Below are 25,566 nucleotides of genomic sequence, written 5' to 3'. Positions count from 1 at the left end.
ACAAAAGGATCGCCAGAACCTGGAAACAAACTGGGATCCTCTGTCCGACACAATATTCTCAGGAATGCCGTGCAAACGAACCACGTTCTGGAAGAACACAGGAACCAGATCAGAAGAGGAAGGCAGTTTGGGCAAAGGAACCAGATGGACCATCTTGGAGAAACGATCACATATCACCCAGATGACAGACATGCCCTGAGACACCGGAAGATCCGAAATGAAATCCATAGAGATGTGTGTCCAAGGTCTCTTCGGGACAGGCAAGGGCAAGAGCAACCCGCTGGCACGAGAACAGCAAGGCTTAGCTCGAGCACAAGTACCACAGGACTGCACAAATGACCGCACATCTCTTGACAAGGAAAGCCACCAAAAGGACCTGGCCACCAGATCTCTGGTGCCACAAATTCCCGGGTGCCCTGCCAACACTGAGGAATGAACCTCGGAAATGACTCTGCTGGTCCATTTAGCAGGCACAAACAATCTGTCAGGTGGACAAGAGTCAGGCCTACCAGCCTGAAATCTCTGCAACACACGTCGCAGATCTGGAGAAATAGCTGACAGGATAACTCCTTCCTTAAGAATACCCACAGGTTCAGCGACTCCAGGAGCATCAGGCACAAAGCTCCTAGACAGAGCATCGGCCTTCACATTCTTAGAACCTGGTAAATACGAAACCACAAAGTCAAAACGGGAGAAAAACAATGACCAGCGGGCCTGTCTAGGATTCAGGCGTTTAGCAGACTCGAGGTACATCAGATTTTTGTGATCAGTCAAGACCACCACACGATGCTTAGCACCCTCGAGCCAATGACGCCACTCCTCAAATGCCCACTTCATGGCCAACAACTCCCGATTGCCCACATCATAATTTCGCTCTGCCGGCGAAAACTTCCTAGAGAAAAAGGCACAAGGTCTCATAGTAGAGCAACCAGGGCCTCTCTGCGACAAAACGGCCCCTGCCCCAATCTCCGAAGCATCCACTTCAACCTGAAAGGGAAGTGAGACATCAGGCTGGCACAAAACAGGCGCTGAAGTAAACCGGCGCTTCAACTCCTGGAAAGCCTCCACGGCAGCAGGAGCCCAGTTAGCCACATCAGAGCCTTTCTTGGTCATATCCGTCAACGGTTTAACAACGCTAGAAAAATTAGCGATAAAACGACGGTAGAAGTTAGCAAAACCCAAGAACTTCTGAAGACTCTTAACTGACGAGGGTTGAGTCCAATCATGAATAGCTCGAACCTTGACTGGGTCCATCTCCACAGCAGAAGGGGAAAAAATGAACCCTAAAAAGGGAACCTTCTGTACACCAAAGAGACACTTTGAGCCTTTAACAAACAAAGAATTTTCACGCAAAATCTTGAAAACCATCCTGACCTGTTCCACATGCGAGTCCCAATCATCAGAAAAAAACAGAATATCATCCAGATAAACGATCAAAAATTTATCCAGATACTTCCGGAAAATGTCATGCATAAAGGACTGAAAAACTGAAGGTGCATTAGAGAGCCCAAATGGCATCACCAAGTACTCAAAATGACCTTCGGGCGTATTGAATGCGGTTTTCCATTCATCTCCTTGCTTAATGCGCACAAGGTTGTACGCACCACGAAGGTCTATCTTGGTGAACCACTTGGCACCTTTAATCCGGGCAAACAAGTCTGACAACAACGGCAAAGGATACTGAAATTTGACAGTGATCTTATTCAAAAGCCGATAGTCAATACAAGGCCTCAAAGATCCGTCCTTTTTAGCCACAAAAAAGAATCCCGCACCAAGAGGGGAAGAAGAAGGACGGATATGCCCCTTCTCCAGAGACTCCTTGATATATGAACGCATCGCGGTATGTTCAGGTACCGACAGATTAAACAGTCTTCCCTTAGGAAACTTACTGCCTGGAATCAAATCTATTGCACAGTCACATTCCCTATGAGGAGGCAGTGCACTGGACTTAGACTCGCTAAAGACATCCTGATAATCAGACAAATACGCCGGAACTTCCGAAGGCGTAGAAGTAGCAATAGACACGGGCAGGGAATCTCCATGAATTCCATGACAGCCCCAACTTGACACTGACATTGCCTTCCAGTCCAAGACTGGATTATGGGTCTGTAACCATGGCAACCCCAAAACAACCAAATCATGCATCTTATGCAGAACAAGAAAACGTATCACCTCCCGATGTTCAGGAGTCATGCACATGGTAACCTGTGTCCAAAACTGCGGCTTATTTTCTGCCAATGGCGTAGCGTCAATACCCCTAAGAGGGATAGGATTTTCTAATGGCTCAAGAACAAAACCGCAACGCTTGGCAAATGACAGATCCATAAGACTCAGGGCAGCACCTGAATCTACAAACGCCACGACAGGATACGATGACAGTGAGCAAATCAAAGTTACAGATAGAATGAACTTAGGTTGCAAATTACCAATGGCGACAGGACTAACAACCTTAGTAAGACGCTTAGAGCATGCTGAGATAACATGTGCAGAATCACCACAGTAGTAACACAAGCCATTCTGGCGTCTATTAATTTTCCGCTCATTTCTAGTCAGGATTCTATCACATTGCATTAAATCAGGTGCCTGTTCAGATAACACCATGAGGGAATTTGCGGTTTTGCGCTCCCGCAACCGCCGGTCAATTTGAATCGCCAGGGCCATGGAATCATTCAGACCTGTGGGAATGGGAAAACCCACCATCACATTCTTAATGGCTTCAGAAAGGCCATTTCTAAAATTTGCAGCCAATGCACACTCGTTCCACTGGGTCAGCACGGACCATTTCCGAAATTTTTGGCAATACACCTCAGCCTCGTCCTGGCCCTGACACATAGCCAGCAAGGCTTTTTCTGCCTGAATCTCAAGATTGGGTTCCTCATAAAGCAAACCGAGCGCCAGAAAAAACGCATCAATATCAGCCAATGCCGGATCTCCTGGCGCCAGCGAGAAAGCCCAATCCTGAGGCTCGCCCCGTAAAAAAGAAATAACAATTTTCACTTGCTGAGCGGAGTCTCCAGAGGAACAGGGTCTCAGGGACAAAAACAATTTACAATTATTCCTGAAATTTCTAAACTTAAATCGGTCTCCGGAAAACAGTTCAGGAATCGGTATCTTAGGTTCTGACATAGGATTTCTGGTAACATAATCTTGTATGCCCTGCACACGAGCAGCAAGCTGGTCCACACTTGTAATCAAGGTCTGGACATTCATGTCTGCAGCAACCACAAGCCACTCAAAGGTAAAGGGGAAAAGAAAAAAAAAAAAAATGAGAGAGAGAAAAAAAAACCTCAGAACTTTCTTTCTTATAATCCCACTTCTGCAATGCATTTAACATTTAGTACTGGCCTGGCAAACTGTTATGACCCCAATGGCGAGGGTCTCAGAGATATCAGCAAGTCTGCAAAGTACAAAAATCCAGCTCATAGGGCAGTGGTAACTGGGTTGACCATATATCTACTCCTAACGCCAACCCTAGAAGTAGCCGGGGAACATGCCTACGTTGGTCGCTAGATGTCTCGCGCCAGCCGGAGAGCTAACTACCCCTAGAAGAGGAAAACAAAGACCTCTCTTGCCTCCAGAGAAAGGACCCCAAAAGTAGGATACAAGCCCCCCACAAATAATAACGGTGAGGTAAGAGGAAATGACAAACACAGAGATGAACTAGGTTTAGCACAGAGAGGCCCACTTACTAATAGCAGAATTTAGAAAGATAACTTATATGGTCAACAAAAACCCTATCAAAAATCCACGCTGGAGATTCAAGAACCCCCGAACCGTCTAACGGCCCGGGGGGAGAACACCAGCCGCCCTAGAGCTTCCAGCAAGGTCAGGATACAGATAATATACAAGCTGGACAAAAAATGCAAACAATAACGAATTGCAAAAAGCAAAAAAGCAGACTTAGCTTAATCAAGCAGGAACCAGGATCAGTAGACAAGAGCACTACAGATTAGCTCTGATATCAACGTTGCCAGGCATTGAACTGAAGGTCCAGGGAGCTTATATAGCAACACCCCTGACCTAACGACCCAGGTGAGCATAAAAGGAATGACTGACAAACCCAGAGTCAAATCACTAGTAGCCACTAGAGGGAGCCAAAAAGTAAATTCACAACAGAACGGTGCAGAGCATAATATATGGCACAGCTTTCTATGGAGTATCTATGGGGCCATAATGAACGGTGCAGAGCATTATATATGGCACAGCTTTCTATGGAGCATCTATGGGGCCATAATGAACGGTGCAGAGCATTATATATGGGGCAGCTTTATATGGAGCATCTATAGGGCAATAATCAACGGTATGGAGCACTATGAAGGGGGCTGCGTTGTATTCTATGGGGGTTACCTTGAGTTGTATGGCAGGGCTGCGGGGGGGGGGGGGGGGGGGGGGCCCATTTGGAAGTTCGCACCGGGGCCACTGACTGAGATCGTGAATTTTAACAATTTAAAACTCATTATTCATACATGTAGCTTATCGCCTATTTACACTCGTCAAATTCAGGCTATAATGAGTCCCGATCAACTGTCTTCAAGTCATTAGTGGCCTCTTCGAATGGAGCGGTCACACTATGGCTGGAAACCTCAACAGCCGTGTGCCTCTGCAGTTTTCCCCAGCTGTTGTCCTGCAAGATAAAGTGATTGTACAGGGAAACAGTAGGAAAACGTCAGCAGGATGGGTTGCTGCAGTTTGTAAATGCAGCCTTAGGCTGGGATCACACAAGCATATAACAAATAGGTCCCATTCTCATCCAGGAGAGTCGGATGATGTTTTCTCACTTGTCGTCCATGTCCTGTCTGTGTACATACAATCTGTTTTTTTTTTTTACCCAACAGCTGTTAATCTTTTACAGGACCATTTACAGTTTCCCATCTTACAGAATTGAAATGTATCCGTAAAAATGGGATGTCATACTGATGGTCTGTACGGCAACCGTTATTTTTTTTTTCGCACTGCTGCAAATTTTTCATCATGCCAAATACAGCTGAGAATAAAACATAGATTGTCCGAGTTATACGCTCGTGTGAGCGACCGCTTATGGTCATTCTGCCATTATATACAGAATGTGTTGCCTGGAGCATGTCCACTGTTCATATGTAGGGATCAGCTACCAATAACGATGATTTTTATGCATAGATAATCCATCTCTTTTGCTCTTTTGTCATTGCAACATGTTTTCTCTGGCAGATGATCGGGAAAGAGCTGTCCTATAAACTCTCGTTCATGATTATCGGCTCGTGAACATGGCTGACAATATACTTGCCACTGGGTCCAATTTTTGGAAATCCTTGGCATGATATAAAAGACTTTATTGTCACAGCTCCTTCCTTCAGGTTTATTTGCATAAGCTGACTTAGATGCCCACAGTACCAAAATGTTTATATTGATGTAGAAAATGCTGTCATTTTTTTTACAGACCCAGTGTGAACAGGATCAGTGTAGTCCTAGGACAGAATGTGTTCAACACGTCAGACTATCGGACTGCCATGTTCACAGTGCAGAAATACATTCTCCATAAAGCCTATTCTGATGAGACATATCTGAATGATATAGGTATGATGTAAGGAGCCAGGTAGCTGCTGGAATAATATGACACAAGTGATGCAGCTCTTACATTAGGCCAGGGACAATCTGGCAGATCGGCAGTTTCTTGTAACCCAATGATTTGTAGTCCAATGTGTATGGAGACTATATAGCTGTGTGCTTGATTTTATGCCTCCGTTTGTTCTGTGTATGGCTGAAACACCTAAATTCAATAATAATGAGTGTCCACAGACGTTTAGGCTGGCATTGCATGGCGACTTTAGCCATTTGTCAAACGGCCAAAATTTGCTAGGTGCCACACAGCGCAATATGAGTGAATGGGGTCACTTTGTCACCCTGATGGTACTGCGGCTGTGACAAGCAAGTCGGAGGAATCTAACCCCATGAGTCAATGTTGCCAAGTAGCCCCATTCTTAACAGTAGTATAAGCCTGAGTTCACACGATTGTATTTCATGGGTCTATTCACCCACAACTTAGTCTCATAGACTGTGAGGCTGTGAATTCAGGTCAGGAGATGTGTGGTAAGTCCGGGCATTGCAGTCTGTATACAGACCATGAGCCCAGCCTAAGGTCTTATTCACACATTAGGGTTGTCATGCTTGTGCTGTGAGTGTTTTCCACCCTCAGTACACTGACACATTACAATATATGCATGTAAAAATGGGTGCATTAACCAAAAACCAAGTGAAAATTGATTCCAGCATACTTAAAAAAAATGGTCCATTTCTGTGGCTGTAAGAAAAAAACAGACATGGATAAGTTCTAAGATTCAGAGTTCATCTCAGTTTTCTTCTTGTGAGCAAAAAGCAGACAGATATCAATGTGCCGGATCCATTTTTCATCAGTTTTTGTTGCATATTTTCCTCTGGGAACTCACCTGATGAATGAGTAGGTCACTTCTTTTAAAAGATATCTGTCCCCAGGATTTTTTTCTACCTCATCTGAGAGCAGCATAATGTAGAGAAAGAGACCCTGATTTTTGTGATTTATCACTTAGTTCACTTGGTGCAGCCGTTGTAATACAATCAGTGTTCTTAGATGTATCGTGAATCAGGGCTCAGAGAGCTAACCCCGCCCCCACCAGGCTCCCTGTGTACATTGTCTATGGGCAGTAAGCTGCTTATCAGAGGAGGGGGCGTGGTCAGACGACTTGGAACAAGGCCACTAGTCTGGGCGATGATGTCAGAGTGAAAAAACCTTCATTGTGTAAATGTCATGCAGTGGAATAAGTGACACATCATTGAAATCTGTGTTTTAAGCCCTACCTCATGCTGTCCTCAGATTATATAACAAAAACCTGCTGACTGATTCCCTTTAATGTAAAGAACAGAGTATCTTCCAGGCAGAAAATGCCAGAAGAATGGACAGGTCACTTCTTTTTAACCATTTAGCATTTTTAGAAACTTGAAGCAATTAAGTGATGTTTAAAAGTCTGAACATATGAACAGCAAGTCATATTTCCACACGAATGCATATAATCTTTTCAGTGTTTTCTGATTGGAATCTCAGGTAGGTTTTATGATGGAATTCTACTGAAAAAGATGTTGAATGTTCATACCCTAACACATAAGTTTATTGTATGTACACACAGAGTTTTTTTGAGACAGTCAAAAACTCTACATTTTTCAAGCAGAAACTACTTTTGGAAACTGTCCTGTTTTGGCAAGCTTTTGGAGTAGCTTTTCTTTTCCTGAAGCACTTTTGATGAGTTTTAAAAGTGTCGTTTGCAGGCTTTTGGTTGCCTAGTTTTCAAGATTCGTTTCAAAGAAGTGACATATGCTTTCTTTTTTCCACCAGGCGTGTCACGAACTCCACTCGTTCATAACACGTGCCTCGAACGCAACCATAAAGAGGTGCTTTGCTTCCCACTCACTTATCACAATAACTCAACAATGAGTGAAACAAATCCCACAGAAAGTCCTCACATCCACACCACACTTTATGGTGCCTCCACTCTCCATCCTACCAGGCCGTCAGACACCTGCACTGGGCAACACACTGATACCAATGCACACCCAGCTTTACCAAGCTCCTGAATAGTTCACTAATTTTACTCTGGTTACAAGATAACATAACCAAGCTATTTTCTCTCCTTGAGATAATGGGAATGTTAGAACAAAGAGAGACAAACTTCTTATGTTTCTAGTTAACATACAAAAACAGTGCAGTGCTTAACAAATTTACAAAATATGGAATAATAAAAGGACATACATACTGGCAAAACAGTATAAAATAAACAGGAAAAAATAAAGATACCGTACTTCTTATGGATTCTTATTGGATCCGTGAGAGCTTCTGGTGGAGGCAAACGCAATGGGATATATGGACATATGTGCAATACTCATTGGTTCTCCTGGAGTCTGATATGGATATTCTTTAGATGACATACAATCATAGAATCATAGAATGATAGAGTTGGAAGGGACCTCCTGGGTCATCTGGTCCAACCCCTGCTCAAAGCAGGAATCATTAAATCATTCCAGGTAGATGTCTGTCCAGCCTCTGAAAACTTCCATGGAAGGAGAACTCACCAAGAACTCACCACCTCTCGTGGCAGCCTGTTCCACTCATTGATCACCCTAACTGTCAAAACGTTTTTTCTAATATCTAATCTGTGTCTCCTCCCATTCAGTTTCATCCAATTGCTTCTAGTCTTTCCTTGAGCAGATGAGAATAAAGATGATCCTTCTACAGCCCTTGAAATATTTGTACACAGCTATTAAGTCTCCTCTCAGTCTTCTTTTCTGCAAGCTAAACATTCCCAAATCCGGGAACCGTTCCTCATAGGACATGGTTTGCAGACAGGTCACCATTCTGGTTTCTCTTCTCTGAACTTGCTCCAGTTTGTTGATGTCTTTTTTAAAATGTGCCCAAAACTGGACACAGAATTCCAGATGTGGTCTGACCAAAGAGGAGTAGAGGGCAATAATGACTTTGCGTGATCTAGACTGTATGCGTCTGTTAATACATCCCAGAATTGCATTTGCCTTTTATGCATGTTATAAATGGTCTCACAAGACCCCTCATTCCTCTATCCACTGAGATAAGAGTTTTTACCATACTTTCTGTTGTAAATCATATTTTTAGGCTCTCCAATCATTGATATGTCCATGGATTCTATAAAACTAGAATTATGATAAAAAAAAATTAAAATATTGTTTTACCTTGTCCTGTCTGTGCAGTACAGTTGCACAAGCGGATTAACACCTATGTGACAGTACAGGCATACAGGAACACATCAGCTGGTTCACATGGTTGTCACCTATGTGCCAGTAGAGGCATACAGGAACACATCAGCTGGCCCACATCTTTATTTTATCACCTATGTGCCAGCGGAGATATATGGGAACACGTCAGCTGGCCCACATGGTTATCACTTATGTGCCAGTGGAGGCATACAAGAACACATCAGCTGGCCCACATGGTTATCACCTATGTGCTAGTGGAGGCATACGATAACACATCTGCTGGCCCACATGGTTATCACCTATGTGCCAGTGGAGGCATACAGGAACACATCAGCTGGCCCACATCTTTATCTTAGTTATCACCTATGTGCCAGCAGAGACATATGGGAACACATCAGCTGGCCCACATGGTTATCACCTATGTGCCAATGGAGGCATACAGGAACACATCAGCTGGCCCACATCTTTATCTTAGTTATCACCTATGTGCCAGCAGAGACATATGGGAACACATCAGCTGGCCCACATGGTTATCACCTATGTGCCAATGGAGGCATACAGGAACACATCAGCTGGCCCACATGATTATCACCTATGTGCCAGCGGAGGCATACAGGAACACATCAGCTGGCCCACATTGTTAACATCTATGTGCCAGCGGAGGCATATGGGAACACATCAGCTGGCCCACATGGTTATCACCTATGTGACAGTGGAGGCATACAGGAACATATCAGCTGGCCCATATGGTTAACACCTATGTGACAGTGGAGGCATACAGGAACATATCAGCAGGCCCACATGGTTATCACCTATGTGACAGTGGAGGCATACAGGAACATATCAGCTGGCCCATATGGTTATCACCTATGTGCCAGTGGAGGCATACAGGAACACATCAGCTGGCCCACAAGGTTATCACCTATGTGCCAGTGGAGGCATACAGGAACACATCAGCTGGCTCACATCTTTATCTTATCCCCTATGTGCCAGCGGAGACATATGGGAACACATCAGCTGGCCCACATGGTTATCACCTATGTGCCAGTGGAGGCATACAGGAACACATCAGCTGGCCCACATGGTTATCACCTATGTGACAGTGGAGGCATACAGGAACATATCAGCTGGCCCATATGGTTAACACCTATGTGACAGTGGAGGCATACAGGAACACATCAGCTGGCCCACATGATTATCAGCTATGTGCCAGCGGAGGCATACAGGAACACATCAGCTGGCCCACATTGTTAACATCTATGTGCCAGCGGAGGCATATGGGAACACATCAGCTGGCCCACATGGTTATCACCTATGTGCCAGTGGAGGCATACAGGAACATATCAGCTGGCCCATATGGTTAACACCTATGTGACAGTGGAGGCATACAGGAACATATCAGCAGGCCCACATGGTTATCACCTATGTGACAGTGGAGGCATACAGGAACATATCAGCTGGCCCATATGGTTATCACCTATGTGCCAGTGGAGGCATACAGGAACACATCAGCTGGCCCATATGGTTATCACCTATGTGACAGTGGAGGCATACAGGAACACATCAGCTGGCCCACATTGTTAAAATCTATGTGCCAGCGGAGGCATATGGGAACACATCAGCTGGCCCACATGGTTATCACCTATGTGACAGTGGAGGCATACAGGAACATATCAGCTGGCCCACATGGTTATCACCTATGTGACAGTGGAGGCATACAGGAACATATCAGCTGGCCCATATGGTTATCACCTATGTGCCAGTGGAGGCATACAGGAACACATCTGCTGGTCCACATGGTTAACATCTATGTGCCAGTGGAGGCATACAGGAACATATCAGCTGGCCCACAAGGTTATCACCTATGTGCCAGTGGAGGCATACAGGAACACATCAGCTGGCCCACATCTTTATCTTATCACCTATGTGCCAGCGGAGACATATGGGAACACATCAGCTGGCCCACATGGTTATCACCTATGTGCCAGTGGAGGCATACAGGAACACATCAGCGGGCCCACATGGTTATCAAATATTGACAGCTACCTGTTAATTATTCTATATACACCCTCCTTGTCTGCTCTTCATCAGACAACCTCCCTCAGTAACCTGCAGACAGTGATCTAATGCCCACATCTGTATAACCCATAACCTCACTTATGACAAGACATTTTTCAAAACATCTTCAGAAAAGAAAACGCTCATAAAACTTCCATAACAGCAAAGTGGATTTCCCACAGAATTGAATTGGAAGAGTTTTTCAAGAGGATTTTGGAGATGATCCGCTTGAAACAGAAATCCTCAAAATATTCTGTGCACACATAGCCTAGATTGCTGCTTTGCAGCCATTTGCATCTCTTGTGTGAGTGTCTAGCAATGGCACTATTGACAGTGGCTAACCATAGAATTTTTCAGTGTTCATGATTATAATTATAAGGCGAAGACCCTCTAAGCTAGATGATGATGTAGATTATATGAAGACTTGAAGTCTGATCAGCTGCATTGACTATAATATATATATATTTTACAGCTCTAGTCAAATTGCAGGATGTAGAAGGGACCTGTGCTGAGTTCTCACAATTTGTGCAACCTGCCTGTTTACCCCAAGCCAACAGAAGTGCCACAAATGATCAACACTGTGAAGTGATCGGTTGGGGCCATCAATATGAGAGTAAGAACATCTTGCCACAAACAATTGATGCTTTACAGAAACATGCCTGTGTTTATGCTCATAACCTTTTGTGTCCGCAGGAGCAGATCATTATGCATTATTTCTGCAGGAAGCACGTGTGCCAATCATCCCTAATTCAGTCTGTCAGTCTCCAAATGTCCATGGTAATCAGATTCTTCCAGGAATGATATGTGCTGGTTTCTTAGAAGGGGGTGTTGATGCATGCCAGGTGAGTGATCATACTGCGTTACAATAATCTTTCTATTATTGAACAGATAATAAAGAGTAAAGGAATATTTCACAGATGGAAGATAAAGTTACAACAATTGTATAATATTGCATGTAACAAAATGCATTTTGCAGATGGAAAGTAACCTGGTGTGCTTGTGAAGGGCATCAAGTGCCCCTCTATTTGGATTATTTAGATTTTTTATGACTTACAAATTATGGCAGCTTGCTGGTTGCTGTACAACCATACTGCCTTACATGATGCAGCATCAGCATTGTGACTTCTTTGGCAACTCAATGTGTATTGCAGCTAAAGTCACTGTGTAGCCCCAGCCTTCAAGGATTTTTCCACTTTAAGAAACGCTTTTATATACCTAACATAACAAACAGAACAAGTACTCAAATCTATGGTGGTATGATTTAGTTCTGCTTGACATTATTTTGTGGACATTATATAATTGGTGTTATTTGATCATGTTCTAAAAAATATTTTTTGCAGTAACTTATCGGCCAAACACAAGATCATTTTCCAAGTAAGGCTCGAGACTAGTGTTGAGCATTCCGATACTGCAAGTATCGGGTATCGGCCGATACTTGCTGTATCGGAATTTCCGATACCGAGATCCGATACTTTTGTGGTATCGGGTATCGGGTATCGCAACAACATTAATGTAATAATGTGTAAAAAAGAGAATTAAAATAAAAAATATCGCTATACTCACCTGTCCGACGCAGCCGGGACCTCAGCGAGGGAACCGGCAGCGTTGTTTGTTTAAATTTCGCGCTTTTACTTGGTTACGTGAAGTCCCGGCTTGTGATTGGTCAGGGCGGCCATGTTGCCGGGACGCGGACCAATCACAGCAAGCCGTGACGAAATTACGTCACGGCTTGCTGTGATTGGTCCGCGTCCCGGCAACATGGCCGCCATTAACCAATCACAAGCCGTGACGTCACGGGAGGCTGGACATGCGCGTATTTTGAAAAGCGCGCGTGTCCAGCCTCCAGTGACGTCCCGGCAACATGGCCGCCATTAACCAATCACAAGCCGTGACGTCACGGGAGGCTGGACATGCGCGTATTTTGAAAAGCGCGCGTGTCCAGCCTCCCGTGACGTCACGGCTTGTGATTGGTCAGGGCGGCCATGTTGCCGGGACGCGGACCAATCACAGCAAGCCGTGACGAAATTACGTCACGGCTTGCTGTGATTGGTCCGCGTCCCGGCAACATGGCCGCCATTAACCAATCACAAGCCGTGACGTCACGGGAGGCTGGACATGCGCGTATTTTGAAAAGCGCGCGTGTCCAGCCTCCAGTGACGTCCCGGCAACATGGCCGCCATTAACCAATCACAAGCCGGGACGTCACTGGAGGCTGGACACGCGCGCTTTTCAAAATACGCGCATGTCCAGCCTCCCGTGACGTCACGGCTTGTGATTGGTTAATGGCGGCCATGTTGCCGGGACGCGGACCAATCACAGCAAGCCGTGACGTAATTTCGTCACGGCTTGCTGTGATTGGTCCGCGTCCCGGCAACATGGCCGCCCTGACCAATCACAAGCCGGGACCTCACGTAACCAAGTAAAAGCGCGAATTTTAAACAAACAACGCTGCCGGTTCCCTCGCTGAGGTCCCGGCTGCGTCGGACAGGTGAGTATAGCGATATTTTTTAATTTAATTCTTTCTTTTACACATTTATATGGATCCCAGAGCCTGAAGGAGAGTTTCCTCTCCTTCAGACCCTGGGAACCATCAGGAATACCGTCCGATACATGAGTCCCATTGACTTGTATTGGTATCGGGTATCGGTATCGGATTGGATCCGATACTTTGCCGGTATCGGCCGATACTTTCCGATACCGATACTTTCAAGTATCGGACGGTATCGCTCAACACTACTCGAGACACACTAGCAATTTTAAAATCAGACGGATTTTGATGCGGGAGAGTCGGACGAGTGTAATGTAAGTGTCATGCGAGTGTCATGCATTTTTAATGTGAGTACAATCTTATTTTTCACACCTAGCATTGCGATTGCTATCGGACTGCAATTCGATTTTAACATGAGCATTTATATGGAGAAATTCTCTAAGTCATTTACACATCATTTTCAAAAGAAATATCCTTCAAAACATAGAAAGATAAATAGATAGATACAGTAGATACATATGGAGCGCCCCCAGTAGGAGCGTGGGGTACTCGGTACTGGGTCCTTCAGTTCTCTCGGCGGGGGATGTCACGGTGGCTGACCCGGCCCGTGACCTTAGGGGCTGAAGGCTTCAGTGTCCACAGTCCAGGGCACCAGACCACAGGGTAGGCAGAGTCCGGCCGGTCCAGAGTCCTCTTATCCAGGTGGAAATCAGTAGCCTTCCTCTAGCGCCTGGGTGTTGTAGTACCTCCCTGCTGAGCTTCTCGGTAAGGTCCTCACAACTTTTGGAGATGTTTAGTCTCTTTCTCTCTGTCCCCCTGATGGTTAGGATAGGACAAAACCCATATGACTGGTGACCTGAGGCTTTTTACAGGGACCCTACGACGCCCCGGCCCCAACAAGTTGCCACCGTGCCTCCTGGCTATAAGGTCAGGCAGCCAACGTGGAATTTACTGTCCTGCCAGTCTCTGAAGTAAAGCGTAGAGATGTTTACTCCCTCGGTGTTCTGGCTACCGGATTACTGCACTTCAGAAGGAGGCAGCCTTTCACAGGGCAGAACTCCTTCTGGTTTCCTCTCCTTTTTGCTAAGACTTCGTTTCTCACCCTCTGCAATACACTTCTTCTCTAATGTCTCTTTTCTAGGATGCTGCCGCACGTGGGGCAGGCGCAGCTCTGTGGACCCTCGTCCTCCTCAGACCGCAGTCTGGATCTGGCTGGAGATCACTCCAGCCAGCTTCTGCCAAATTCTGTCGAGTTCTGACTAACTTTCTATCCAGACCACCAGTTTTACCTAATTGTGAGGAGTGCCCTAATAGATAGGAGCATAGCTCCCCCTTGCGGCCTGGAGTGTAAAGTGTGTTGTATGGATTGTGATACCTGGTAAATAGATTTCCTTTATTGCCTTCAGACGTAATATCACTCCCCCTGGTGGAAGAATGACATTACTGCAATGACCAGGACTCTGGGGCGCTGCACTCCCCCCCCGTTAAATCCAGTACTCCTGGACTGGGAAAAGAAAACAACAATACATTAGCAGAAAGACATGCAATTTTTTTGAAATGCTATAAAACAAATATAACTGTGCTTCCCTTTATGGGAGGTAAGGACATTTGAACGTTACAAACAAGAACATATTTACATTGTGCGCACGCGACTTTAAGTCAAGTAGAAAACGGTTGTTAACTAGCTATGAAACACAATTACCCATACAGGTATACTATCTATTATCTACTAAGTGCAAATTAACATTTTCTTTATTCTTACTCTCCCACACATGCAGGACTGTCTATCAACCCCCACGGGCTCCCTGCATTTTTCGTCAATTTACTCACATAAAACCTCAATTTTATTCAAAGTACATAATTTAACATTTTATTCTCAAAATACATCAAACATGCTACCAGGAGCTACAGACTCTCACGCCTGCTCAGCTATTCTCCTTACGTACCAGCTCCGCCTAGCTGATGTTCCCTGACAAGCTCCCTTTATTTTACACAACAGTACATTATCAACTTACTTTCCAGCTACATAATATTAACCATGTAATACATTAACTCTTTGGGTAAACCATCCCTTTAAGGGCGAACTCAAGTCTCTCAATGAGGTAGTGCAAACAACCACATCATCTATATTCAAGTTTATTTAATGACGCCGTGATGCGAGGGACCCGTGACGAACCCCCGAACGTTGGTTTGGGTGGGCTACAAGACGTGTAATCCTGACCCAGAATTCTGCCACACCAACGGGTTTTTCTTCAGGTCTGTAAGGCAAAGTTATTTTACGGCAGAGTTAACAGCAGTTTCTGTTAAGAGGCAGTCTCTGTAAAAGCCTCCTTTGTAATACCAGTAGAAAGCACCTTTAAGAAGGTGCAAACTATTTACAGGAACAGTTTGTGACCATGCGCAGTCCATGATTCCACAGTTCTTTAAAAGCAATGATAACTTGTGCAAACAGGTGCAGAACTTAGAATCCTCCTAGAACTGGGGACCCTTTTAAGGCATAACCCTGGACGGGTTCAAAGGAAGGAAAGGAAAAGGCAATGTCTTTAAACTATTTACAGTCAAGTTGTTTTTTTGAGGTTTATTTGAACCATTCTGGAAGTAGTACCGGCGGGGGTAGTCCTGCTGGATATTGGCGACCACCTGGTACTACATAGAGTGCATCCGCACTCCTGATGGGAGTCTGTGTGCAGACAGTCCTCTGGGCTACCGAAGTTTGAATGCACTTAGAACACATGGTGACCGATGCAGGGGTCACCTGTTCAGGTGTAACTTGCAGTGTTTCCCTAGGTGCGGGTGCAGGGCTGTGAGGTGGCGATACGGTGGCTTCTGGTTTGTATTTGTAGACATGGCGAGCAAGGGGAGGGGGAAAAAATAATACATTACTGATAGGGGTTTGTTATAAATCTCCAAAAATATTGGAAGCAATGGAGAATATCCTCGTAAAGCAAATAGATGAAGCTGCGACTCAAGGAGAAGTCATTATTATGGGGGACTTCAACTACCCTGAAATAGATTGGGGAACAGAAACCTGCAGTTCCAGCAAAGGTAATCGGTTTTTGACAACTATGAGAGACAATTACCTTTCACAGCTGGTTCAGGACCCAACAAGGAGGGGGGCACTGCTAGACCTAATATTAACCAACAGGCCAGACCGCATATCAAATATAAGGGTTGGGGGTCATTTGGGGACTAGTGATCATAAAATAATAAGTTTTCATGTAACCTTTAATAAGATGGGTAGTAGAGGGGTGACAAGGACACTAAACTTCAGGAGGGCAAATTTCCAACGGATGAGAGAGGATCTTGGTGCAATTAACTGGGACGATATCCTGAGACACAAAAATACACAAAGAAAATGGGAGACGTTTATTAGCATCCTGGATAGGACCTGTGCACAGTATATACCGTATGGGAATAAACATACTAGAAATAGGAGGAAACCAATATGGCTAAATAGAGCTGTTAGGGGCGCAATAAGGAACAAAAAGAAAGCATTTAGAGAATTAAAGGAAGTAGGTAGTGATGAGGCATTAAATAAATACAGAAAATTAAATAAATTCTGTAAAAAGCAAATCAAGGCAGCAAAGATTGAGACAGAGAGACTCATTGCCAGAGAGAGTAAAAATAATCCCAAAATATTCTTTAACTATATAAATAGTAAGAAACTAAAAAATGACAGTGTTGGCCCCCTTAAAAATAGTCTGGGTGAAATGGTGGATGAGGATGAGGAAAAAGCCAATCTGCTAAATGACTTTTTTTCATCAGTATTTACAAAAGAAAATCCCATGGCAGCCAATATGACTAGTGATAAAAATTCCCCATTAAATGTCAACTGCTTAACCCAGCAGGAAGTACAGCGGCGTCTAAAAATCACTAAAATTGACAAATCTCCGGGCCCGGATGGGATACACCCCCGAGTACTGCAGGAACTAAGTACAGTCATTGATAGACCATTATTTTTAATCTTTAAAGAGTCCATAATAACAGGGTCTGTACCACAGGAGTGGCGTATAGCAAATGTGGTGCCAATATTCAAAAAAGGGGCAAAAACTGAACTCGGTAATTATAGGCCAGTAAGTTTAACCTCTACTGTGGGTAAAATCCTGGAGGGCATTCTAAGGGATGCTATACTGGAGTATCTGAAGAGGAATAACCTCATGACCCAGTATCAGCACGGGTTTACTAGGGACCGCTCATGTCAGACTAATTTGATCAGCTTCTATGAAGAGGTAAGTTCCGGACTGGACCAAGGGAACCCAGTGGATGTAGTGTATATGGACTTTTCCAAAGCTTTTGATACGGTGCCACACAAAAGGTTGATACATAAAATGAGAGTAATGGGGATAGGGGAAAATATGTGTAAGTGGGTTGAGAGCTGGCTCAGGGATAGGAAACAAAGGGTGGTTATTAATGGAGCACACTCGGACTGGGTCGCGGTTAGCAGTGGGGTACCACAGGGGTCAGTATTGGGCCCTCTTCTTTTTAACATATTTATTAATGACCTTGTAGGGGGCATTCAGAGTAGAATTTCAATATTTGCAGATGACACTAAACTCTGTAGGGTAATCAATACAGGGGAGGACAATTTTATATTACAGGATGATTTATGTAAACTAGAAGCTTGGGCTGATAAATGGCAAATGAGTTTTAATGGGGATAAATGTAAGGTCATGCACTTGGGTAGAAGTAATAAGATGTATAACTATGTGCTTAATTCTAAAACTCTGGGCAAAACCATCAATGAAAAAGACCTGGGTGTATGGGTGGATGACAGACTCATATTCAGTGGCCAGTGTCAGGCAGCTGCTACAAAGGCAAATAAAATAATGGGATGTATTAAAAGAGGCATAGATGCTCATGAGGAGAACATAATTTTACCTCTATACAAGTCACTAGTTCGACCACACTTAGAATACTGTGCACAGTTCTGGTCTCCGGTGTATAAGAAAGACATAGCTGAACTAGAGCGGGTGCAGAGAAGAGCGACCAAGGTTATTAGAGGACTGGGGGGTCTGCAATACCAAGATAGGTTATTACACTTGGGGCTATTTAGTTTGGAAAAACAAAGACTAAGGGGTGATCTTATTTTAATGTATAAATATATGAGGGGACAGTACAAAGACCTTTCTGATGATCTTTTTAATCATAGACCTGAGACAGGGACAAGGGGGCATCCTCTACGTCTGAAGGAAAGAAGGTTTAAGCATAATAACAGACGCGGATTCTTTACTGTAAGAGCAGTGAGACTATGGAACTCTCTGCCGTATGATGTTGTAATGAGTGATTCATTAATTAAATTTAAGAGGGGACTGGATACCTTTCTGGAAAAGTATAATATTACAGGGTATATACACTAGATTCCTTGATAAGGCATTGATCCAGGGAACTAGTCTGATTGCCGTATGTGGAGTCGGGAAGGAATTTTTTTCCCCATGGTGGAGTTACTCCTTGCCACATGGGTTTTTTTTGCCTACCTCTGGATCAACATGTTAGGGCATGTTAGGTTAGGCTATGGGTTGAACTAGATGGACTTAAAGTCTTCCTTCAACCTCAATAACTATGTAACTATGTAACTATGTAACTATACCACCCCTTGTCCCTCCAATGTCGCGTGTATGTGACGCGGTCACCTGGATACAAATCCCGGCCTGGGTGTCCCTCCATGAGGTGTGCCTCCACATCACGCCGGTTCACAAACACTTCCTGATAGAGGCCTGGTTCTTTAATGAAGCCCCAGCCTCCCTGCAGGCGAAAGGTTATGACTTCCATAATGCTGCGGGCCCCAGTCCTCCTCACTCATCTGCCTGGCCCGGGCTTTAGCTTGTAAGTCTTTTTCACGGTCAGCCTGGCGCCGACGCTCCGCCTCCTTCTCCTTTTGCTCTTGCCGGAGGGTTTCCTGGGGTTGGTATTCCACTAGCCCGACCACCTCGATCTTCTCTCCCTCTAGCTGGCCCTCTCCAGGGAACCCGATTAGGTTGGTGGTGGCGCGGGTCCATTTAAAGGTCACCCACTCTCCCTGGATGTCCACCGTCTGCTTAGTGGGCTGCAGCGGGACGTTGGAGGTTTTTAGTTTCTCCCAAGGCCTTTCCCACTCTAGGCGGCTACATACTCGGCCGGTTGGTGGTGGTGGAGGGGAGTCTACGGCCACTAGCAGGGGTTCCTTGGCTACCGGAAATAGATCAATGGCTGCACTCAAAATTTACTGTGCTAAGGCAAGGAAATGTGCGATACATGAAATGTGAGTAGCATAATGGCTTGTGAAATTTATGAAAAAACACATGAGATTCTTAGCACAAGATTTGGCCAAAAGTTGTGAGCCCATCCACCAAACGTCAAGGTAATCTCAAAACGGATGGGTACCTGAGCTGACTGCCTAGTGTGAACACTTACCTATGGCTAATAACATGGTAAAGCCTGCTTTTATAGGAAGCTCAGAACCAACTGTGTTTGGATGTAATTAAAATCACAGCATGGTGAAGGGCGGGGCGTTCAAGTCAGAAAAAATAGTACATAGTAAATATAGGAAAACTGACTGAACAGCAATATAGTCTGAACTGGTGCATAACCAGAAAAGTCATATAGCAAATATTTCAATGGCTGCACTCAAAATTTACTGTGCTAAGGCAAGGAAATGTGCGATACATGAAATGTGAATAGCATAATGGCTTGTGAAATTTATGAAAAAACACATGAGATTCTTAGCACAAGATTTGGCCAAAAGTTGTGAGCCCATCCACGAAACGTCAAGGTAATCTCAAAACAGATGGGTACCTGTTTGTTGTGAATTCTGTTGTGGGTTCTGCTCTTGGGCTCCCTCCGGTGGTTATAAGTGGTAGTGCTGCTGTTTGTCCTTCACAGCAGTCATCAGATGCTTCCACTTTGGACGGGGCTATTTAGTCTGGCTTCACCCGTTAGTGAGTGCCTGTTGTCCATTGTTTTTCTGGAGGATTCACATCTCTGCTTGGTTTCTCCTGCTGGATTGTCCAAATCATCAAAGATAAGTCCTGGCTTTGTTTTTGCAGTCCACATGCGGTGGACTTTATAGTTCAGTGAATTGCTATGTTTTTTCTTGTCCAGCTTTGTCTGTGCAAGGATTTATTCAGCCAAGCTGGAAGCTCTGGAGTCGCAGAGTTACCCTCCATGCCTTTAGTTAGGTGTGGAGATTTTTGTATTCTCTGTGGTGGATTTTTGTAGTATTTTAATACTGACCGCACAGTACTCTGTCCTGTCTTTTCTTTCTAGGTAGCGTGGCCTCCTTTGCTAAATTCTGTTTTCAGTCTGCGTTTGTAATTTTCCTCTCCTCTCACAGTCAATATTTGTGGGGGGCTGTCTTTCCTTTGGTGATTTTCTCTGAGGCAAGATAGTTTTCCTGTTTCTTTCTTTAGGGGTAATTAGTCCTCCGGCTGTGACGAGGTGTCGAGGGAGTGACAGGAACATCCCACGGCTACTTATAGTGGCAGTGTTAAGTTCAGGGTCTGCGGTCAGTATAGAGGCCACCTACTCCATAGCTCGTCCATGCTGCTCCTAGGCCACCAGATCATAACAGTACAACTGGCCTACAATGAGTTAACCGCATCTCAAAAGAAGGGAAAGAAAGTGCTGAGCCATTTTTTTTTCTGTACTCTGTTGTGGTTTTTTTTCCCTCTTCACCTCTGGGTGGCTCAAGAGTTAGGCGCTAACATGGATGTTCAGGGACTTGCTTCTCGGGTGGATCAACTTGCTGCTAGAGTACAGGGTATTTCTGATTATATCGTGCAGACTCCTGTTTTAGAGCCTAGAATTCCTACCCCCGATCTGTTTTTTGGGGACAGGTCCAAATTTTTGAGCTTTAAGAATAACTGTAAACTGTTTTTTGCTCTGAAGCCCCGTTCCTCTGGTGATCCCATCCAGCAGGTAAAAATTGTCATATCTCTGTTGCGTGGCGACCCTCAGGATTGGGCATTTGCCCTGGAACCTGGGAATCCGGCCTTGCTTAATGTAGACACCTTTTTTCAGGCGCTTGGGTTATTGTATGATGAACATAATTCTGTGGATCATGCTAAGAAAACCTTGTTGGCCCTGTGTCAGGGTCAAGAAGCGGCAGAATCATATTGCCAGAAATTTAGAAAATGGTCTGTGCTTACTAAGTGGAATGAGGATGCTTTGGCGGCAATTTTCAGAAAGGGTCTTTCTGAATCTGTTAAAGATGTTATGGTGGGCTTCCCCACGCCTGCAGGTCTGAGTGATTCTATGTCTCTGGCCATTCAAATTGATCGGCGCTTGCGTGAGCGCAGAGTTGTGCACACTATGGCATTGTCTTCCGCGCGGAGTCCTGAGCCAATGCAGTGTGATAGGATTGTGTCTAGAGCTGAACGCCAAGGATTCAGACGTCAGAATAGGTTGTGCTTTTACTGCAGTGATTCTGCTCATGTTATTTCTGATTGCCCTAAGCGTGCCAAGAGAATCGCTAATTCCGTTACCATCAGTACTGTACAACCTAAATTTCTGTTATCTGTGACCCTGACCTGCTCATTATCGTCATTCTCTGTCATGGCATTTGTGGATTCAGGCGCCGCTTTAAATTTGATGGACTTAGAATTTGCCAGACGTTGTGGTTTTCCCTTACAGCCTTTGCGGAGTCCTATTCCTTTGAGGGGTATTGATGCTACACCATTGGCTAAAAATAAACCTCAGTTTTGGACACAGTTAACCATGTGCATGGCACCAGCCCATCAGGAAGATTGTCGTTTCCTGGTGTTGCATAATTTGCATGATGCTATTGTGCTGGGGTTTCCATGGTTACAGGTACATAATCCGGTGTTGGATTGGAAATCTATGTCTGTGACTAGTTGGGGTTGTCAGGGGGTTCATGATGACGTTCCTCTGATGTCAAATTCCTCCTCCCCCTCTTCTGAAATTCCTGAGTTTCTGTCAGATTTCCAGGATGTTTTCGATGAGCCCAAGTCCAGTTCCCTTCCACCGCATAGGGACTGTGATTGTGCTATTGACTTGATTCCAGGCTCTAAGTTTCCTAAGGGCCGACTTTTCAACCTGTCTGTGCCTGAACATGATGCCATGCGGAGCTATGTAAAGGAGTCTTTGGAGAAGGGGCATATTTGGCCATCTTCTTCTCCATTGGGAGCAGGTTTTTTTTTTGTTGCCAAGAAGGATGGCTCCTTGAGACCCTGTATTGATTATCGCCTCTTGAATAAGATCACGGTCAAATTCCAATACCTTTTGCCTTTGCTTTCTGATTTGTTTGCCAGGATTAAGGGGGCTAGTTGGTTTACTAAGATTGACCTTCGAGGGGCATATAATCTTGTTCGTATTAAGCAGGGTGACGAATGGAAAACTGCGTTTAATACGCCCGAGGGCCATTTTGAATATCTTGTGATGCCATTCGGACTCTCTAATGCCCCATCTGTGTTTCAGTCCTTCATGCATGATATTTTTCGGAATTATCTTGATAAATTCATGATTGTATATTTGGATGATATTTTGATTTTTTCAGATGATTGGGAGTCTCATGTGAAACAAGTCAGGATGGTATTTCAGGTCTTTCGTGATAATGCCTTGTTTGTGAAGGGGTCTAAGTGCCTCTTTGGAGTACAGAAGGTTTCTTTTTTGGGCTTCATTTTTTCTCCATCATCTATAGAAATGGATCCGGTTAAGGTTCAGGCCATTCATGATTGTATCCAGCCCACATCCGTGAAGAGCCTTCAGAAATTTTTGGGCTTTGCTAATTTTTATCGCTGTTTCATTGCCAACTTCTACAGTGTGGTTAAACCCCTGACCGATTTGACGAGGAAGGGCGCTGATGTAGCTAATTGGTCCTCAGAGGCTGTTTCTGCCTTTCAGGAGCTTAAGCGCCGATTTACTTCTGCCCCTGTGTTGCGTCAGCCGGATGTTTCTCTTCCTTTTCAGGTTGAGGTTGACGCTTCTGAGATTGGGGCAGGGGCCATTTTGTCTCAGAGGAATTCTGATGGTTCCTTGATGAAACCGTGTGCCTTCTTTTCTCGAAAGTTTTCGCCTGCGGAACGCAATTATGATGTCGGCAATCGTGAGTTGTTGGCTATGAAGTGGGCATTTGAGGAGTGGCGACATTGGCTTGAGGGGGCCAAGCACCGTATTGTGGTCTTGACCGATCATAAGAATCCGATTTACCTCGAGTCTGCCAAACGGCTGAATCCTAGACAGGCCCGATGGTCCCTGTTTTTCTCCCGTTTTGATTTTGTTGTCTCGTATCTTCCGGGTTCTAAGAATGTTAAGGCTGATGCCCTCTGTAGGAGTTTTTTGCCTGATTCCCCTGGGATTCTTGAGCCGGTTGGTATTCTGAAGGAGGGGGTGATTCTTTCTGCCATCTCCCCTGATTTGCGACGGGTTCTTCAGGAGTTTCAGGCTGATAAACCTGATCGCTGTCCAGCGGGGAAACTGTTTGTTCCTGACAGATGGACTAGTAAAGTGATTTCTGAGGTTCACTGTTCTGTGTTGGCTGGCCATCCTGGGATTTTTGGTACCAGAGATGTGGTTAGTAGGTCCTTTTGGTGGCCTTCTTTGTCACGGGATGTGCGTTCTTTTGTGCAGTCCTGTGGGACTTGTGCGCGGGCCAAGCCTTGCTGCTCCCGCGCCAGTGGGTTGCTTTTGCCTTTGCCGGTCCCTGAGAGGCCTTGGACGCATATTTCTATGGATTTTATTTCGGATCTTCCTGTTTCCCAGAGGATGTCTGTTATCTGGGTGGTCTGTGACCGGTTTTCTAAGATGGTTCATTTGGTACCTTTGCCTAAATTGCCTTCCTCTTCTGAGTTGGTTCCGTTGTTTTTTCAGCATGTGGTTCGTTTGCATGGCATTCCGGAGAATATTGTGTCCGATAGAGGTTCCCAGTTTGTTTCTAGGTTTTGGCGGTCCTTTTGTGCTAAGCTGGGCATTGATTTGTCTTTTTCTTCCGCATTTCATCCTCAGACAAACGGCCAAACCGAGCGAACTAACCAGACTTTGGAAACTTATTTGAGATGCTTTGTGTCTGCTGATCAGGCAGGATGATTGGGTGGCTTTCTTGCCATTGGCCGAGTTTGCCCTTAATAATCGGGCTAGTTCGGCTACCTTGGTTTCACCATTCTTTTGTAATTCTGGGTTTCATCCTCGTTTTTCTTCAGGGCAGGTTGAGTCTTCTGATTGTCCTGGGGTGGACTCTGTGGTTGACAGGTTGCAGCAGATTTGGGCTTATGTTGTGGACAATTTGGTGTTGTCTCAGGAGGAGGCTCAGCGTTTTGCCAACCGTCGTCGGCGTGTGGGTTCCCGGCTTCGGGTTGGGGATTTGGTCTGGTTGTCTTCTCGTCATGTTCCTATGAAGGTTTCTTCCCCGAAGTTCAAGCCTCGGTTTATTGGTCCTTATAGGATTTCTGAGATTATCAATCCAGTGTCTTTTCGTTTGGCCCTTCCAGCCTCTTTTTCCATCCATAATGTTTTTCATAGATCTTTGTTGCGGAAATATGTGGTGCCCGTGGTTCCCTCTGTTGATCCTCCTGCCCCGGTGTTGATTGATGGGGAGTTGGAGTATGTTGTGGGGAAGATCTTGGATTCTCGTTTTTCAAGACGGAGGCTTCAGTATCTTGTCAAGTGGAAGGGTTATGGCCAGGAGGATAATTCTTGGGTTGTTGCCTCCGATGTTCATGCTGACGATTTGGTTCGTGCCTTCCATTTGGCTCGTCCGGATCGGCCTGGGGGCTCTGGTGAGGGTTTGGTGACCCCTCCTCAAGGGGGGGGTACTGTTGTGAATTCTGTTGTGGGTCCTGCTCTTGGGCTCCCTCCGGTGGTTATAAGTGGTAGTGCTGTTGTTTGTCCTTCACAGCAGTCATCAGGTGCTTCCACTTTGGACGGGGCTATTAAGTCTGGCTTCACCCTTTAGTGAGTGCCAGTTGTCCATTGTTTTTCTGGAGGATTCACATCTCTGCTTGGTTTCTCCTGCTGGATTGTCCAAATCATCAAAGATAAGTCCTGGCTTTGTTTTTGCAGTCCACATGCGGTGGACTTTATAGTTCAGTGAATTGCTATGTTTTTTCTTGTCCAGCTTTGTCTGTGTAAGGATTTATTCAGCCAAGCTGGAAGCTCTGGAGTCGCAGAGTTACCCTCCATGCCTTTAGTTAGGTGTGGAGATTTTTGTATTCTCTGTGGTGGATTTTTGTAGTATTTTAATACTGACCGCACAGTACTCTGTCCTGTCTTTTCTAATCTAGGTAGCGTGGCCTCCTTTGCTAAATTCTGTTTTCAGTCTGCGTTTGTAATTTCCCTCTCCTCTCACAGTCAATATT

At 45.0% G+C, this 25,566-nt stretch overlaps 1 protein-coding gene across 2 annotated transcripts in view; it reads left to right on the top strand.

Moving 5' to 3' along the window:
- Positions 1-25,566, top strand: part of F12 (coagulation factor XII) — a 210,106-nt gene that overhangs the window by 164,337 nt on the left and 20,203 nt on the right. For both annotated transcript variants that reach the window (XM_077265917.1, XM_077265918.1), the window contains 3 exons: positions 5,417-5,553; positions 11,264-11,404; positions 11,485-11,633. In XM_077265917.1, the coding sequence (XP_077122032.1) occupies positions 5,417-5,553; positions 11,264-11,404; positions 11,485-11,633 (427 nt within the window). The remainder of the gene's footprint in view (positions 1-5,416; positions 5,554-11,263; positions 11,405-11,484; positions 11,634-25,566) is intronic.

The sequence above is a fragment of the Ranitomeya variabilis genome, chromosome 5 (genome assembly GCF_051348905.1).
Source record: "Ranitomeya variabilis isolate aRanVar5 chromosome 5, aRanVar5.hap1, whole genome shotgun sequence".
NCBI lineage: Eukaryota > Metazoa > Chordata > Amphibia > Anura > Dendrobatidae > Ranitomeya > Ranitomeya variabilis.
Note: the sequence above shows the minus strand (reverse complement) of the source record. Positions and strands in the feature narration are given on the sequence as shown.